General features: G+C 46.6%; 1 protein-coding gene across 4 annotated transcripts in view; it reads right to left on the bottom strand.

Moving 5' to 3' along the window:
• Positions 1 to 18,399, bottom strand: part of THSD4 (thrombospondin type 1 domain containing 4) — a 577,157-nt gene that overhangs the window by 468,430 nt on the left and 90,328 nt on the right. For all 4 annotated transcript variants that reach the window (XM_021073924.1, XM_021073936.1, XM_021073943.1 and 1 more), the window contains one exon: positions 12,086 to 12,438. In XM_021073924.1, coding sequence (XP_020929583.1) covers positions 12,086 to 12,438 — 353 coding nt within the window. The remainder of the gene's footprint in view (positions 1 to 12,085; positions 12,439 to 18,399) is intronic.

Below are 18,399 nucleotides of genomic sequence, written 5' to 3'. Positions count from 1 at the left end.
CCTTTGGGGAACAAGGATCTCAGAGGCTTATATGTGGGGCAGGGGCAAGGGGGAGGGAGGAGGGACACAGGGGAAGTGACAAATCTGTTTTAACAAGAGAGAAGGGAAGAAGTGTTGGCATAAATGGACACAGGGGTACTAGCAGGAGCCAAGAGGCAAGCAGTCTAGCAAGAGAAGCAGAAAGGTAGTTCTGGAGTGACTCTGAGTTTAAAAGGCCCTCTTTGCACTGGGAAGCCAAGCCTCAAGAAGACCTGAAATTCACTGACCCAAATGCTGACCTCCCAGAAGGTGAGGACTATAATACTGTTCCTGGACGCACACCCCCAAATATAAAACAGACTGCAGAACAGACTCAGTCCTGGGGCAAGGATACAGGGAGATGACTTAAAGACTCTGATCTAGATAACCGCCTTCGGGCTGCTTCTCCTTGCCTAGAGGATGATGTCTGAAAACCAGCCAAGCATCCCTAAGAACAAATCATCCCAGTGCCCACAGGTGCCACGGTGCATCTGAGTGGTACCCAGCTTCTAGGACGAATCTTTGGGTGCCTTGTTAGGTGTGGGCCTGGAGAGGTGGAGCAAGGACAAGTGAGGGGTGATTAAGATCAACAGAAAGCCATAGTGTTCAGTGGCTGCAGGGGTCCACTTACAGTTGAGCAGGTTGTTCACTGCACCAGGACACCTAGGTGTTGAAATCTAGTGATTACACTTCCCACTTCCCAGTGGGAAGATGAATGGAGCCAGAGGAAGAGGTATCTTTTTTGGATTCACACAAAAGGCAAAAAAATGAGATCATGGAGGTCCGACAAAGAGGCATTTCCAGTTGAGGCTGAGTTAATATTTGACTGCTCAGAGCAAAGATGACAGCCCTACCCTATTTCAAGCTCGGCAGGGCATCCCGGAAGGTGAGGAGGCTAAGAGGTCCACTGGGACAGAGATGGTAACAGGGGATGGTAGAAAGATCCTGGGAATCAAACAGGCCATGTCAGTCACTCATTACCTGCATGATCAGTTAGGCAACATCTCCCATCTACAGTGGCAAAATGGGGTAAAGGTGCCTTCTTCATCAATGGCTGTGGTTAGGGTTAAATGAAGGGAAAGGGCCTAGGGCAGGGCTTGGTCCTTGGGATTGCTCTGTAAATGGTGGTTACCATGACGGCTGCACTGTCCCCAGGGTGAGAAAAACAGAGCCTGCAACCTTGACACGCAAGGGTCACTGCAGAGGCAGACAGCCAAATGTGGGCTGAGAGGTCCAGCGCTGGCTTTGCATGAAAGAACAGTAAATGCATTCATTCCTCCAGTGCAACTGAGAGGGGCCCCCTTGGGAATCAAACCTGTTGCTGGTGTGTGTTGTGATCTGAACCGGAGCAGCCCTGCAGGACCCAAGGGCTTAGGGGAAACCAGATGAGATTACCTGTGGGGCAGAGTGCCTGGCCAGGCAGGTGCTAAGCAAACATGAGCTCCTAACCCCTCTCCCCAGGAGGATTCTCAGGGTCCTCTGCCCCTGAGGCTGGCCCGCAGCAGGTTGAAGCAAACTGAAGAACCCTTTTTGTGTAAGCACTGCTGAATTCATTAATGCAACAGTAATAACGATTATAAGCCCACTTACATTTCTTGAGCATCTTTTACATGAAAGGCCCTCAGAGGAAGCAATGGTATTTCTCTCATACACTGAATGTCTCCTCAGTCTAGACTTTTATACATTCTTCAGTATGACCATACCACTTGCTATGTACCCACTTAGCCAATATTCATTTTTGCTTTAATATAAATATGAAATATTTCAAGTACCACAGTCATGTGTGAAAAATGATGCTTTCTTTCCTGCATAAGAGGAAGTGATTTAGGTACAAGGTTGTCACCCTCAGTTAACTGAAGGAAAGGGGGATTTGTCCTAGATTTTACTCTATTCTCCCAAATATTTAGAATCATGTACTTACATAAATTCAGGATTCAATGGTCAGCAATTTATTGAACGTGAGCCAAATGTGTTATGCATGTTATCCCATTTAAGCATCATTGCAAACAGTAAAGTGGGTCATTACTCCTATTTTATAGATAAGGAAACTGAATCTAAAAGATACTAAACAACCCGCCCAAACTAGAAGTCTACGCGAAGGGATGTTACTGTGATATTAGCAAATGTTGCTGAATGAATGAATGAATGAATGGTAAGCTCATAAGGAGCTTAAACAGCTGCAGCAGAGCACAGCTTATAAACACCAAATGCCATGCACGAAGGATTACGGGGAGGGACTGTTTGAAACAAGAATTTACTGGAAAACAGGGAAAGGGAAATTACTGCTTCCAGAAAGAGAACATTTTCAGCACCAGCCCAGAAGCTCTAATCACTGAGGAAAAGGGAAATGTTAGCTAACTGCTCCTGGATCCACAACACCCCAGGGGACAAAATGCTTCTATAAGGAAAAAGACACATGAGGGAATAAAGAAAATAACGCATGCCTGGAAATCAAACCTTAAAGAGGGACAGGAGGGCTCTGGGACAAGCCCTGGTTTTGACCTTGGCCTGATGCAGAGGGCATAAGGCTGAGAAAGGAGTCAGGGGACAGGAGGAGAGGACAACACAGTGCTTAAGAGCAGAGGCTTAGAGCCAAACTCTGGTTCAAATCCCTGATCTACAACCTGATAGCTGTGGGCCCCAAGGCTCATCATGTCATCTGAGTGCAAAGCTCTTATTCTATCGAAAAACATGGATAATAGATTAATTCATGCATAAGAGCCCTTAAAGGTTTAGCTCAGAGCCTTCATCGCCCTATGTGTGTTAGTTTCCTGTAGCTGCTGTACAAACTACCCCAAAAGTGGTGACTTAAAACAACAGAAACTTATTCTCTCATAGCTCTGGAGGCCACAGGTTTGAAATCAGTATCAAGGGGCCGAAATCAGGTTATTGTCAGGGTTGTGCTCCCTACAGAGGCTCCAGGGAAGAATCTGTTCCCTGCCTTTTCCAATTTACGGTGCCTGCTGGCATTCCTTGGCTTGTGGCCCCATTATTACCTTCAAATCTCTATTCTGTCTTCCTATCATCTTCTCCTCTGTGCGTCTGGATATCAAATCTCTGCCTGTCTCTTTTTTTCTTTTCTTTTCTTCCCCTTTGGCTGCAGCATGCAGGAGTCTGATGTGCCATCTCAGTTCCCAGACCAGGGATTGAACCCGGGCTGCAGCAGTGAAAGCACTGATTCCTAACCACTAGACCAGGGAACTCCCCATCTCTTTGTCTGTCTCTTGTAAGCACACTCATGAGCATTTAGGGCCCATTTCTATAATGTAGGAGGAAGGCATTATCTCAACATCCTTCACACCACTACAAAGGCTTTTTTCCTAAATAAGTTAGCTCCAGGGATTAGAAATTAGTACCTTTGGTGGGGGGACCATTATTCAGCCTGTTATACACAGTAAACCCTCAGTAAATATCTGTTGTGGTAGCTCTTATTACTATTAATAGAGATGAGCCAAAACAATTCTAAGCCCAGGAAAGTGTCTAGGGACGGATAAGAGAGGGAAAACTCCAGAAGTCCTTCAGGAGCTGTTTGTACTTTACCACAAAAGCCAACAGTGGGGCCATAGCTTTTGTACCCTATGCTCTCACATACAGGTAAACTACCTGGCTCCATATTATAAGCTTCGAGTGGGAAAAGTGGGGGTGCAACCCTGCATTCAGATCCACTCTGCCCCTTCCCAGAGCAGGATGCTGGGGATTTTTCTACCTCAGCTCAGTGTTCCTAACTGTAAAATGGGACTGCTTAAGGCTCAAATATACATGTGAATGATGTAGCACACAGCAAGCGCAATAAAAAGGTTGTGTGCACTATGACTGAACCAGCGATGTGTGCAGGGGGTGGGGTGAGTAAACGAAATGACAATAACCTATACATACAGGCTGTGTCCCTGCTCCCATTCTTACTCAAAGACATCTCGGGCTGTCACCAAGCGTGCATCCAAGGAGAAGCCCTAGGGGATCCCAGATGCAAGGTTGAGATCCCCTTCTGGGACTGGCATATTATACAGGCTTTTCCAGAGCCCATCATCTGTCTCTTCTGGAACCAGGAGTTATGAATGACTTGGAGGGCGTTCAATGCAGCATTCTTATGGCAAATGTGATCTTTGTTCTGATAACTAATGAAATACTTCTGACACTTAATGAAATGCCACAAGAAAAGAACAAGGGCTCTTTGGAGCCTTGTCTGAGAGCAGAGTCACTCAAGCTTAAAATCTGGCTCCAATCTTTCCTAACGTACAGGTAGAGGTGTGCATACCAGTGAGCCCGGCTCCGCTACAAGCTCTCTCACCATAGAGAGCTAAGGTTTCAGATTTAGAGAGCAAAGCATCTTAAAACACTGCTTATCTGGTTAGCATCAACAGGTAACTTCTTGTCAAACAATTCAAGGACTAAGTGGAAATCCTGCTTCAACAGAGGGTAAGGAACAAAAGTTTCCTTGCAGGAGGAAAACCAAAAAAGACCAAAAATGTGGAGTATGCATTTCAAACAGTTGTACCTGCTTTCTCTGCGAACTGCCCAGGATTGTCACGGAGGTTTTCCAAACACAGACAAGGTCAAAGATACCCCTTCTTGCCGTGTAGTTTCTTCCTCCCTGTAGGTAACAAGACTCCGCAGGTAGCGACAGAAGGTCAGGAAGATGGCATGTGGCTTTCCAAAGTTTAATTAACAGCAAAAATTTCCTACCCAATGTCATGAAGCAGATCATTTGGTTTCTGGGGCCCTCAGGGCAGAAACAACATATTGCTCCAGAGTTATTAATGATGAAATGCAAATGGCCTATAAGAAAGTGGGCAGGAAAGGAGGAGCTGGAAAAACAAGTGATTTCTACCCGCAGCCAGAGACAGTTCACCGGGGAGGCGGGAAAGGGTGGGAGAGCTGTGATCTAGGCTCAATTCTGTTTGTCCTGTTTCAAAACAAAATGGACCTTTCAAGCAAAAGCACACACATACACATGCACACACATACTACAGCCACACACGCATATACATATATATACTACATACACACACACACGCACACACATACACATAAATGCACATACAAGAAATTACAGAAAAAGACACAAGTCTCTAAAACCCAAAGATGATCTGGCCCACGATAATAAAATAATCAAGCCATGTTGGTTTTGAACAGCATCTTATGCTTTTCGAAGCACTTTTACAGCTCTTACCTCATCTGACCCTCTCAGCACATCTCCGGGGTAGACAGAGGACAAATAACCATTCAGATTGTATAGATTAGATTAAGTGATTCCCGAAGGTCACCCAGCTAGCACTGACGGCGCTGAGACAGGAAGTGCGCTGGCCTAATGACTCCCGGCCCTGGGCTTCCCCGAGGTAAGAAATGTCACTGCTTCAGACAGAAAAGGGTTGAGGTCCAGGGGGAGACCAAGAACAGAACATCAGCTGTGTGGGCGGCAGTTTTAAGAAAAACCCATGTCAGGAGGTGGCAGCCTGAACAGAGGGTCGAGCTGTGGATACATCTGGAGAGGAAAAAAACCCAACACGTTCTAGAGCCAGTCGGAAAACTGGTTTGAGTGCTGTCTCCCAGCCACCAGCTTCCCACCACTCTGGATGGCAGGAGGGTAGTGGGGGCATTCAAAACAGAAATCGGGCCTCACTCACACATTGGTATTTGGCAAGAGACCTTAACAAACTTATAAAACCCCTTTATTTTACAAACACATAAACTAAGGCTCCAAGAAGCGAGGCGACTTCCCCAAGATCAAAGTGCTGGCGAGAGCTGGGGACTGGACCCTGGAAGGAAGGAGTACAAAGTTCCTCATTCCATGCCAGCCGCCTGGGGCATCTACTATCTTTAACTTCACTATCACTGCACGTCCAGAGAAGGGCACGTGAGGGTGGCGTAGGGAATGCATGGTTTTTCCTCTTCTTCTTTTTACTAGGAAACTTCAAGGTTGCATTTCCCATAGACAACTGCCAGACATGATGTGTCGAAGTGGCTGGTGCTCCTGCTAGTATAGAAACCGTCCTCTTACGAGGTTATTCTTAAGACCCCAAACACAAGTACGCTACAGTAGGCTGGATAAGGCTACCCCAGACCCCAAGATGCCAACACCCCAATCCCCAGAACCTGTGAGTGTTACCTTATGTGGCAAAGGGATTTTGCAGATATGGTTAAGGGCTTTGAGAGGAGAAGACTTTCCTGGATCATCTGAGTGGGTGTGATGTAATCATAAGGGTCCTTATAAGGAGGAGATGGGCAGATAAGAGTTAAAGACATACACACAAAAAGCTAGAGATGCAGATGAGCTGACAGAAGGAAGAGGCTGGAGTGAAGGAAGGAAAGGCCCTGGGACCAAGCAAGGCAGGGAAGCTCCAGAAGCTGGAAAGAGAAGGAAACAAATCCTCCCTTGAAGCCCCTAGAAGGAATGTAGCCCTACTGACAAACCTTGATTTTAGACTTTTTTTTCCTTTTTCTTTTTTCCTTGTTTACTGCAGCACCTGCAGCATGTAGAAGTTCCCGGGCTGGGGGTAGAATCAGAACCGCAGCTGCTGGCCTACACCACAGCCAAAGCAACACGGGATCTGAGCTGCATTTGTGACCTATACCACAGCTCATGGCCAACACTGAGTCCTTAACCCACTGAGCAAAGCCAGGGATCAAACTTACGTCCTCACAGGGGCAATGTCAGGTCTTTAACCCACTGAGCCACAATGGGAAATCCTAGACTTCTGATTTCCAGACCATAAGAATAAATTCGTGCTGTTTTAAGCCACCAAATGTGGGATCAGTGTAACTGCATCAACAGGAAACTAATACATCCATTGCAAAACTAGAGGAGCAAGCCCAAGCTCCCAGGGAGTAATCCCTAGCTTCATGAGCTTTATGGAGATGGGGTGGGGGTGGGGGGCTGCAGAGTCAAATATTTTGAAAATCACAAGGGCATTAAGAAGAAATTTAGACCAACTTTACACTGGAGACATCATTTTGCCTTAAGAAGGAAAAGAGTCGGTTATCTATGTTTCCGGGGACTGTCTTTCTCAAAGAAATTCTATTTCAATCCCCCTTAAGACTGCTTGATAATCCCCCCTTGGAAAGGAGCCTGTGGACTTTCCCGGTCTCACCTGGATTCACTCTCATACACAGCCTGTCTTCCAGCCCCATCAGATCATTTAGAACTTTCAGATCATGACAGGCTCACCACACCTCCAAGACTCAGGCCCCCACCCCACCCTCATCTGCTTTTTGGGGAATGCCCGCCACACGCTTGGGCTCTGCTAAAATCCTTCTTCAAAGCGCAGCTCAGTCATCACTGCCTCTGTGAAGCTTTCCCTGGTCCTCTCTCTTCCCCTCCTGGGATCCTAGCTGCACCTAGGGTTGTGCTACCCAGAGTCCCGCCCTCGTGGACCAGACCTCATTTCTGGCTCCCTTGTCTTCCTCTGCAGTCCCAGGTCTCCACAGCCCAGTCTCTAAATCCCTAACAGGCCTTAGAGCTACAATTTATTGAGCACTTACTATGGACCGGGCCATGTAAATGCATTATTTCACTTAATTACTCAACATTCCCATATGATAGGAATTGTTACTGCTCTCAATTTGAAAGATGAAGCCCGAGGCTCAGAGAAGTAACTTTAGGATCCTTAAGAGAGCTCCAATCAATATTGATGTTGATTTCTAAGGGTTTTTTTGTTTGTTTGTTTGTTTTAGAGTGTGACTGTGTGTGTTTTAATGAGACAAAGGTCTGATACAGAAGCAAGTCTCCAGATCTATTTCAGCTAAGAAAATTCTATTTACTCATCAAGGCTGGGTTCAAATCCTACCTGTTCTGAACAGTATTCCCTGACTGTCTGTCCCACAAGGATTCCCATCTTCCTGAACTCTAGTCAACTTCTTTGCTGTTTTCTGGCCCGTGTGGTGTTTTGTGAATTTACTACACAACCACCACCTCAGTGCCAGGCCCCCAAGAACAAGGACCATGGCTTCCAATATTTTGAACCCCTTCCTGGTGCCCAGGACTAGATGCAAAGGTTTCCCTGGGTGAGAGAGCTGAACCCTGCAAGGAAGCGATGCAGTTCATTTTAAACACTGACTACTAAATCCCATCCACTTTGCAAGATGTGGCTCAAACTATCCAACCTCCAAAGAGCTTTTCTGGACCACACCTGCCAGAAGGGAGCAACCTCACCCTCAAAATACCCATTTCCAAAATACCCACTTCAAAGGAAAGAACTCTAGTACTGGATTCTGACAGACCTACTTAGAATTCTGGTTCTGCTGCTTCTGAAGTGGATGACCAAGTCACGTCATTCCTCTGAGCCTCAGTTTCCTGGTCTGTAAAATGTGAATATATGCATCAGCCTCAAAGGGCTGTGTGAGCTGTAAATGTTAAAACGCATTTGACATAGTGCCTGTACATAAGAAATGCTCCCAAATGGTAGCCACTACAATCATTACTATTTCATCTATGTTGCCTTAACTGGAAGCATTTACAGACATTTACATACATGCCTTTTCCAGCCTTCGAGAGCAGTGGTTTTCAAACTCTGGAACATATCAGCATCATTCAAAGTAAGGCTATCTAGGTCACAGTGCAGACTCACAGAACAGAATCCCCACTAGGCAGGGGAGATGGTGGGATGGTGCAGACTGGGCGACTCTACTTTTAACAAGCCTCCCTACCCCACCACAACTGATTCTGATATGTGCTCACCAAACCTGAAAAATTCTCCTGGACAATTCTGCTGGACAAATAATTGGGGACAATGATTCCCAAGTTATTTCCCATGGAACCTTAAGGTTCCAAAGAGATACTTCCAGATCAATGGTTCCCAACCTTGGCTGGACTGGAATTATATCAATATCTAAGCACAACCCTTAGAGATCCAGATATTGATTTGGGATGTGACCAGGGTATCAAGACTTCTAAAAGATGGGCAAAGGATTCTGATGGCCAAAGTTAAAAACTGCCGCTGCGTTTGGATCCAGACCCGAGGTTTCTACAGCAATGCCTCTGAGGCTTCAACCAGAGCAGCTCAGCTTGTGTCTGTGTGACAAACTGACCCTCCACCTAAGACTGATTTTGCAGAAAGGATTCTTACATGTCAGAAAAATAGTACGTTTGCAAATAGCTGCTCCAGCCTGTCAATAAAGGCCTGGAGGATCCCTAACCTAGTTCTTATACCTTTGTGTCTGACCAGGGCCTTATAACATAGTAGATGCTTAATAAATATTTGTTAGAAGATTGAATCATTCTGTTTTATTTGTTATCTGGCTCCAAGTAGGTTTTCAGTTGCCCAGCATAACGACCTAACAGATTCTTAAACATCTAAGCCCCCGACAGCCTTCACCTCAAACCTCAAACGTGAAACAGAGAGCAGGCAGACAGCCATCCAGAGAACAAGCTGACATTTCTTCTGAGGTCACGTACACTATCCAAGTTCCTAATGACTAATAATATAAGCAAATGTGATTTTTGTTAGCCAGGAAGAGCTCGACATTTGTCAGCAGTATGGGCCTCCCAGGCTAATATTTGGAGGATTTCATCTGAAACTGTCAAATTACAAGAGCATGATAGAAGCTCGTAGGAACTTCACAGTAAACAGTAACTGGCCCCTTGTCAATAAGTGAAGAAGAAGAAGAAGAAGAGGAAGAGGAAGAGGAAGAAGAGGAAGAAGAAGAAGAAGAGAAGAAGAGGAAGAAGAGGAAGAAGAGGAAGAGGAAGAAGAGGAAGAAGAGGAAGAGGAAGAAGAAGAGGAAGAAGAGGAAGAAGAAGAAGAAGAGGAAGAAGAGGAAGAGGAAGAAGAGGAAGAGGAAGAAGAAGAAGAGGAAGAAGAGGAAGAGGAAGAAGAGGAAGAAGAAGAAGAAGAAGAAGAGAAGAAGAAGAAGAAGAAGAAGACGAACAGGAAGAAGAAGAAGAAAATTCCTGCCGCCAAAACGCATGGGCTTGGAGCGCCTGCCGCCTAGGCCTGCAGCCAGCTTGAGCCTGTTCCCTAGGCAGCTCTCCTAGTTTCTCAACCACAGAGGCTGGAAGAGAAGGCCCTCGTACTCCAGGAATCTGGGAATCAGAGCACCTTCACATGTCAGCTCTCCCATGGCTCTAGGAATCTGAGCAGTCATTTAACCTCTGTTGGCCTTAGATCCCTCAAGTGTAACACATCTATCTACTTCATCAGCTCCTTAGAGCCAAGACTGCCTGCGTTCCAATCCTCACTCCTCACAGACTAGCTATGTGACCTTGGGCAGGTTACTCCCCTTCTCTGAGCCTCTGTCTCCTCACCTTTAAAATGGGGACAATATTAGAGTCTATCTCATCCAGTTGTCAGTACAAAGAGAGAGGAACGGTGCCTGTCACAGATCAGGCATTCCATAAACTGGAGCTGTTATCAATCTGCCATTCTAAAAGCAAGAGTTTTGAAAAACAAATTTTTGTTTTCCATTTCTTTAGTATGTTTTTTCTCACTTTGGTGGCAAAACTCACTGGGCAGCAAACTTCACCTTAATGGACCTGAGACTTTTTACGCTTTTTTTTTTTTTTTTTTTTTTAGCCTATCTGATGTGAACGTCTGTATGACTCACTGCAGAAAGACTAACATGTTTGACAATGGGATGCTTCCCCAGGACACAGAAGGAATGCCATTAACATGTGAAAGATATACCCTGAACCTAACTTTCTAGAATCTGAACAGTTCTGAATTCTAAAATGCATTTCAGATAAGGGACTGGGGAGTTACATTATTATGGGCTGTGGTCAGGCTGAAGGTAGATAGCTCATGTCCAGTCCTTTGCCTTAGCGGCAGCAGCCCCTCACTCCCAGAGTGAGGTTGGAGGGTCCCCAAGTTTATAGGTTGGTTTTTCATTTACTCTCCCACTGACGGGCCAGGCCTCAGACCTCTCCCTTCCATAAACTCAGACTTGGTTCATCATTCAGCATTCGGCAACGGCATCTTCTCTGTGAAATAAATGATCCTCTCTCTCCAAACTCTGCCTCAGCAGGTCAAGAGTATGTGGCTGGCGAGGTTGGATGGATGGCACCTCCTCCCCACCTCCAGGTGGCTGGCAGCTCAGAAGGACTCTCACACAGCATCAGCCACCATGGGAAAGGGTGGCCATTGATGCTACTGTCTGAACTGCAAGTGACAAGAGGGGCTAGGTGGTACATTGGTGCCCTGCCTGGGATGGGCATTAACTTGGCTTCACTGCTAAATCACATATTTCTTAAGCAGAGAGGGCATAGCTTAGACTTTTTTTCTTCCTGTAAATGTGTGTTTGTTGTTGTTGTTGTTGTTGCCGCTTTTGTATAAATATTTTCTCAGAATCTACCAGGGACCTTGGGCACGCAACAGATATTGCTGAGTCAATGTGAAAAATTCATCAGTGCTGGTGGATTCATCCACTGACAAGCTCTTCTCAGCCTGTGTGTTTCTATGTGTCCATGGGCACTCCCTAGATTGGCCTATTTATGCTGCCCTAACCATGCCAGGCTTTTTGAGAGCTACACGACTATGCTGATGCCACTATGCCATTTCTAGAGCTTCTATTATCTTAAGGCTCTAAAACATGTCTAGGTCCCTGATTAGATGTATCTTTAAAGTTGCGTGTACACTCAAAATACTTTGGAGAAACTTTCTAGAAAAGTTCATAAGAGCCTGAAACCCACAGCCCGGGAGGGAGCTAGACTTCAGAACCTCCACTTGTTCAGGAATTCCAAACTCTCATCAGTTCTTGGGTTAAAAGACCCCTTGTTTTGTAATCTCAACTCAAATCCACACAGTCTGCGCCCAGGACTCTCCCCTTCCCCCAGCACTGGGGTTCTTCACACCTCAGCAGGGCTGCCCTCTGGTTGAGTCCTCAGGGCATTCTTAGAATCAGTTTCCCTTTGAAGACTCTTCAGAATCTCAGAGGGGGTGGGAGTGGCCTCAACTCTTTAAAAGGCTGCAAAGTAAATCAAAGGATGAAAGGAGATGTGCGGAGCCAGGAAATCCTCCCCACATGGCAGAAACAGAGCATTAACCACAATATCTAGGATACGGAGCAGCACGCGCTGGAGCAAGAACAGGAACAGGGACCAGGACGGTGGCAGGCGGGGTGCAGGGAGGGCATGTACCTTCTCTCCGCGGTGGGTTCACGGCCTCGGGCCTGCGGGTGCCGGCTGCCCCGCAGCGCCGGGCCTTGGCGGCTGGCGTTGAGGCCGGTAGGGCCGCGTGGCTCTTCGCGGCTCCGGTGCAGCGGCACCGACGTGCGCACGGCTGACACTACGTGGCCCGTGAAGGGGGCTGCAGGCCGTGGTCCCCCGCGCACGCGGTATGAGCCGGGCAGGCAGGGCCGCGTCTGCTCCATCACGCCGCCGCTGCAGCTCCGCGAGCAGGCGGACCAGGGGCCCCAGGCGCCCCACACGCCCGGGGCGCCTCCGCCGCCGTCCTCGGGGGCGCCCTCAGCCACTGCCATCCGCTGCGGGACCTGTGGAGACAGAGGCCAGTTAGAACCGCGTGCCCCGCTCCGGCTTCACCCGCAAGGGCTCTGGATAACCTCAAAGGCTTATGCATTAGGCACAGCTGGGCACAGGGCCTGTATTAAAACCTTAGAAACAAAATAGAATCCAGTCTGGGTAATATTCCTCTTTATACAGACGCAAATAAAATATATTTTATTTCTTACACATAAATTATATTCATGTACAAATAAATAAAGAAATGTATTTATACGCAAAGACACACATGTGTAGGGCTCACCAAAGCTGTGGGTAGTCCTGGCTTTGAGGGCCATGACCTTGAAAGCTCACCGTGGGGCCCTCACCTCTTACTGAGGCTTACCCCTCAGGAGTCCCTCTTCATCTCTAATTGAGTCCTTGGGATCCAGATTAGAAGGACTGGGCTTCCTTTAAGCTGCTGAAGAGGCCACATTCAGGGGTCTCCAGGCAGTAAACGCAACAGAACACCAGGGTGTAACCAGATGCTTAAGGCCACATCCCTGCCACCACTTCTGCCATCATGACTGGGAAGTTTCTGAGCCTCTCTGTGTTCTAAAGAGGAAGGGCACCTACCTACCTCACAAGGCTATTAAGGAGCAGAGCAGAGAGCTGGCAATAAATACCTATCAATAGCCACAATGATCATGTTTCCTGAGTCTGTGGTTCATCGGGAGAAGTGAAAACTGTTAGAAAGTTTTAGAGTTGTACCCAGAGGGTGATTCTATACTCCCATGCATTTAACTAGTCATTTCACGAGATCAATCTGCCATGCCAAGCAAGGTGCTAAGCGTGGGTACACGGTGTCCCTTCATGATGCAGATACGCTCTGAGCACCAGCTGTATACCAGTGTTGACGTAGGCTGCAAGGACAAGGAGAAAAGCACCTCATGACACTCGAAGGGCCCAGACCCAGCAGCAGAAGCGCTTTATTCAGCTAGCACAGGAGGCTCCAAGGGGACTGGCTGCCTGGTTGGGTGGGGTGGGGGCTGAGAAGGCCTCAGAGGAGGAATCACAGTAAAGTAGCTGTAATTATTCAGGCACTCCCTTGGTGCCAGGTAACAGGTGTCCTCACAGCAGCCCTGGTTACTACCATTCTCACCTTTCAGAGATGAGGTTTCCCACCTGAGATTCAGAGATGTGTGACCTGCCCCAGTCACATGGCCGCAGCAGGGTTTGGACTCCAGTTCTCCCCAGCCCCAGTACCCGCAGCTCCAGCACTGCCTGCTCTTCCCCCAGCAGCCAGCTGGCTCTTGCATTTCTGGATCCTTCCCCGGAATGTCCCTCCTACCCATGGGACACTAAGCAACACTATGACTTTCCGTAAAACATGGGGCTTTCAGTGAGCCGCGGGCTTCCATCTGACATGCATAAATGCCTCCAGATTTTTTTTCTTTTCTTTTTTTTTTTTTGTCTTTTTGTCTTTTTGTCTTTTTTCCAGGGCCACACCCACGTCATATGGAGGTTCCCAGGCTAGGGGTCTAATAGGAGCTATAGCCGCCAGCCTACACCATAGCCACAGCAATACCAGATCGAAGCCACGTCTGTGACCTACACCATAGCTCACGGCAATGCCAGATCCTTAACCCACTGAGCGAGGTCAGGGATTGAACCCGCAACCCCATGGTTCCTAGTCGGATTCGTTAACTGCTGAGCCACGATGGGAACCCCTTTTTTCTTTTTTAAGATGTTGGCTTTCAGCAGCAGTGTTTGGTCCAAGAGCTTGAAGACCTTTCACAGTTACACTCCTTTGTCCCCATTATCCCCCTAAGAAGTGAGAAAATTCAAGGACTGTCTTCCCCTTTGTGTGGAGCAAACCTGATAAGGCTGAACCCCGTCACAGAACAGGAGGTGAGCAGGGAGCTAAGATTACCTGAGAGGATGATGTGGAGACTCCGTGAGGAAACCCTCCAAAAGGCCTGAGGTAAGTGTACAGGAAACATAAGCCACTGCCCTGGCATTACTGTAGTCACTCGAAATCCTTCAGGGCTTAGCTCCAGGGAAGAGTCCTTGCCCCCAGGCACTCAGTTATCCAGAGGCTAAGGGGTTTGTTTAATTGTGGCCCGCCTTCCTTCAACTACATTCCAGGCACAGCGCGCCTTTGGAGGACACTGAGCACTGAAGCGGGGTTCCTGAAGGTTCAGGGAGTAACTACAGGAGGATGAGGGAGACGGCTGAGGAGCCCAGGGAGCCAACAAGCATCTAATCAGAGGTTTAAGGCCAGAGCTGGACGTCAGCCAGCCAGGGTGCCTGGGGTGACGTGGGTGGAGTCAGCGGGAGATGCAGTCAGAGCAAGGGCAGGACAGAAGGTTCTGTGACAAGAGGGCTGCGGTTTCCTGACCACCAGTTCATGAGCAGCAGGCAGGGGGATGGGCAGGCGGACAGCAAATATACTCAGCTCATCACTGCTAACTTGGGGACCCAGGGGAGAAGGCCTTCTCCTGCTTACAAATACAAAACAAAACAGAGCAAAGAACAAGCTTTTGTTCTTCCTTCTCCTCCTGACATGTCCTAATTTGTTAATATTCAAACTGATGGTGGATTCCCACAGGTGGTTATTTAAGAAAAAGTGCCGAATCAGGCCGCAGTCTTGATATAGGAAGTAATTCCTAACATGTGTGTGGTGGGCTGAATGGTGACCCTCCCCAAAAGACACACTCTAACCCACAGAACTTGTAAACATGACCTTACTTGGCAAAAGGGTCATTGTCAGTGAAATTAAGTTTGCAGAGATGAGATCATCCTGGATTTTCCAGGAAGCCCTAACTCCAGTGACAAATGTCCTTATAAGATACAGAGAAGACAAAACACATGGGAGAAGGCCAGGTGACCACAGAGGCAGGTCAGGGTGCCATAGCCATAGGCCAGGAACCACCACCACATGCTGAGAGAAGCCAGGTGGATCCTTCACGAGTCACTGGAAGGTGCTGGGCCCTGGCAAACACCTTGATTTTGAACTTCTGGCCTTTGGAATTGTGAGGGAATAATTTCTGTTGTTCTCTGACACCAAGTTTGTGGTTATTTGTTATGAGAGCCCTAGGAAACTAATACAATGTGTTGGTACTTCGTGCACAAGGAGGAAAAGTAGACAGGCATCTGTCAGTACTTTCTCTGTGCTGGGCACTGTGCAAACAACTCTACAGCAGCTGGCAACAGACTCTACAGTGGAGGCACAACAAGGTCCAGGTTACACTTTACGGGGCCCCTGAGCCACCCTGGGAATTTGGTTATTTTGTCCCTTTCACAGGGAGAAGCAGGGGCCCTGAGAAGCTGTATGACTTGCCCAATCTCAGGCTAGTGAGGAGCACAGAAAAGACTAAAACTGAGGACTCCTCAGGTTGGGGGTGGGGGGATGGGCTGGGGGTTTGGTATGGAAATGCTATAAAATTGGGTTGTGATGATCGTTGTAAAACTATAAATGTAATAAAATTCATTGAGTTAAAAAATAAAAAGTAAAGATGCGCACATACATTAAAATACAATACAATACAATGCAATACAATAAATTCAGGTCTCTTGACTCTTACACCAGCACTTTTTTTTTTCTCATGCAGCATGCTGCTTCCCTGTGGTGTTGGTGGACAACAGAAGGGTAAAATGAGGAGTTCCCGTTGTGGCGCAGTGGTTAACGAATACGACTAGGAACCATGAGGTTGCGGGTTTGGTCCCTGCCCTTGCTCAGTGGGTTAACGATCCGGCGTTGCCGTGAGCTGTGGTGTAGGTTGCAGACGCAGCTCGGATCCCGTGTTGCTGTGGCTCTGGCGTAGGCCGGTGGCTACAGCTCCGATTTGACCCCTAGCCTGGGAACCTCCATATGCCCCGGTAGCGGCCCAAAGAAATAGCAAAAAGACCAAAAAAAAAAAAAAAGAAGAAGGGTAAAATGAGTCGGAATAAATCACTTTGATAGTTCTAGTAGAAGGATAATCAGGATAAGCAAAGGCAGAGGTTTGTTTCAGAAACATCTGGGGACTTCAGTGACCTACCACCTCCTGATTTCTTGCTAACATAGATAACTAAGGCACTGTCTGTAGCATTTGGATTAGATGTGCGTCTAGACTAAAAATCCACTTCCTAGCAATAATCCCGCCCTTTATTTAGTTTCCTATTGCCAAACTGGGCAAGGTCCCTGGGGAAAGAAAACATGAAACCACATTCCATCCAATTCTATTCATAAGAATTCTCTAACTTATAAAGCTGAATTATGCTGAATGACTTGAAATTCCATATCTGTCCCCATGGTGAGAATCCAGCCACATGGTCCAGAACTGCATTTTTAGAGTACACAGCCAGGAACAAAGGGAAAAAGAGAAACAGAAAGGAAAGAAGGGGATAATGCAGAGGAAACAAAAAGAAAGGAAGAAAAATGAAAGAAAAAAGTAAAGGGAAGGGAGCTTTGGATGTCAGCCTCCGGGTTCCATCAACCTCCTGTCCATCTTCTACTGCTTTCCAACCCTCCTAATGACCCTCTGCCCCACCCCTTTTCTGATGGTGAAGAGGCTTTCTGTGACACAGGATGGGAAAACTTCCAAATGTCCTGAGACACGATATTCCTAAAATTAGGACTGACAGGACTTCAGTTAGTCAATGACAAGTAGTAAAACTCAAGAATAAATCATAGAGACAAAAACAAATAAGAGCTGCTCAAAGCACTGTGAAGTGCCAGCCCATTGCCCCTTCCCCAAGACACATACAACATGTAAAGACTGAAGCAGAAGCATGAGGCACTTCTCAAATAAGCCCCAGACTGGTGATGGCCCTCTATAAATAAGAGTTCTAATGACTCAGTGTGAAAGACAAACAACTCAGTGGAAGTAGGGACAAAGAGCATGGATGGGCAGTTACAATCCTTACGGACCAAATGTCTGTGACTCCCTCAAAGTTCAGGTTTTGAAGCCCTGGCCCCAAGGTGATGGTATTTGGAGGTGGGGCCTTTGGGAGTTAATTAGGTTTAGATGAGGTCATGTGGATGCATAGGATTAGATTAATATCCTTATAAGAAAAGAAAGAAAGACCAGAACTCCTCTCTCCATCATGTGAGGACATAGTGAGAAGCCGGCCATCTTCAAGCCAAGAAAGGAGGCCCCACTGGGGAATCAAATTGGCCAGCATCTTAATCTTGGACTTCTCCCAGACTCCCCAAACTGTGAGAAGTAAATTCCTGTTGTTTAAGCCACCCAGTCAATGGTCTTTTGTGATTGCAGCCCAGGCTGACTGGTGCAGCAGGAAAATAAATACAGTACATATACAAAAACTGTATAATATCCCATAAAATCAAATAAATGCAAACTAAAACAATAAAATTCCATTTTATCCTCATTAGATTGGCAAAGATTATAAAGTTTGACAATCCTGATACGATGAGAATGTTCACGGATGGGCCTCTAAACTGGGGTACTTCTTTGGAGGCAACTTTGCAAAACCTATCCAAATTTCAAATGTACTGGTCTTTAGCCCAGCAACTCTACCTTCAGTAGTTCAACCTATAGAAATACTCAAAACTAGTCCATAAAGTTGTATATAGAAAGACTTCGACTGCATTACTTTTCGTAAAAACAAAATCAAAAACATCTGGAAAAAAACGAAATATCCAGAATAGGAGCTTGGTAAAATCCTCCCAAATGGAATCCATTCAAGTAGTGGAATATGACTTATTTGTTAGAATGAGGTAGATTTATATCTGTTAAAGTGGACAGCTCTTCATAATATATTGGTCAAAAAAAAAAAAAAAACCAAGAAGTAGAACAATATTTACAGAATAAACCTATTTACAGATATCATTAGACTGAAATAAGTCATTGTTGATATCTGATCCCCTCTTATGGAAAGTAATCCTTAACCCTAACCCTAACCCTATAAGGAAAGGAGTGGATGACGAAGTTCACAGTGCATGGCTTCAGGCTTCTAGAAAAGAGGTAAGATCTGCCACTGAAAGGAGAGAGAGAGACAAAACTGGA

This window comes from Sus scrofa, chromosome 1 (genome assembly GCF_000003025.6).
Source record: "Sus scrofa isolate TJ Tabasco breed Duroc chromosome 1, Sscrofa11.1, whole genome shotgun sequence".
Classification (NCBI taxonomy): domain Eukaryota; kingdom Metazoa; phylum Chordata; class Mammalia; order Artiodactyla; family Suidae; genus Sus; species Sus scrofa.
This window is presented reverse-complemented; position numbering and strand designations above follow the sequence as displayed.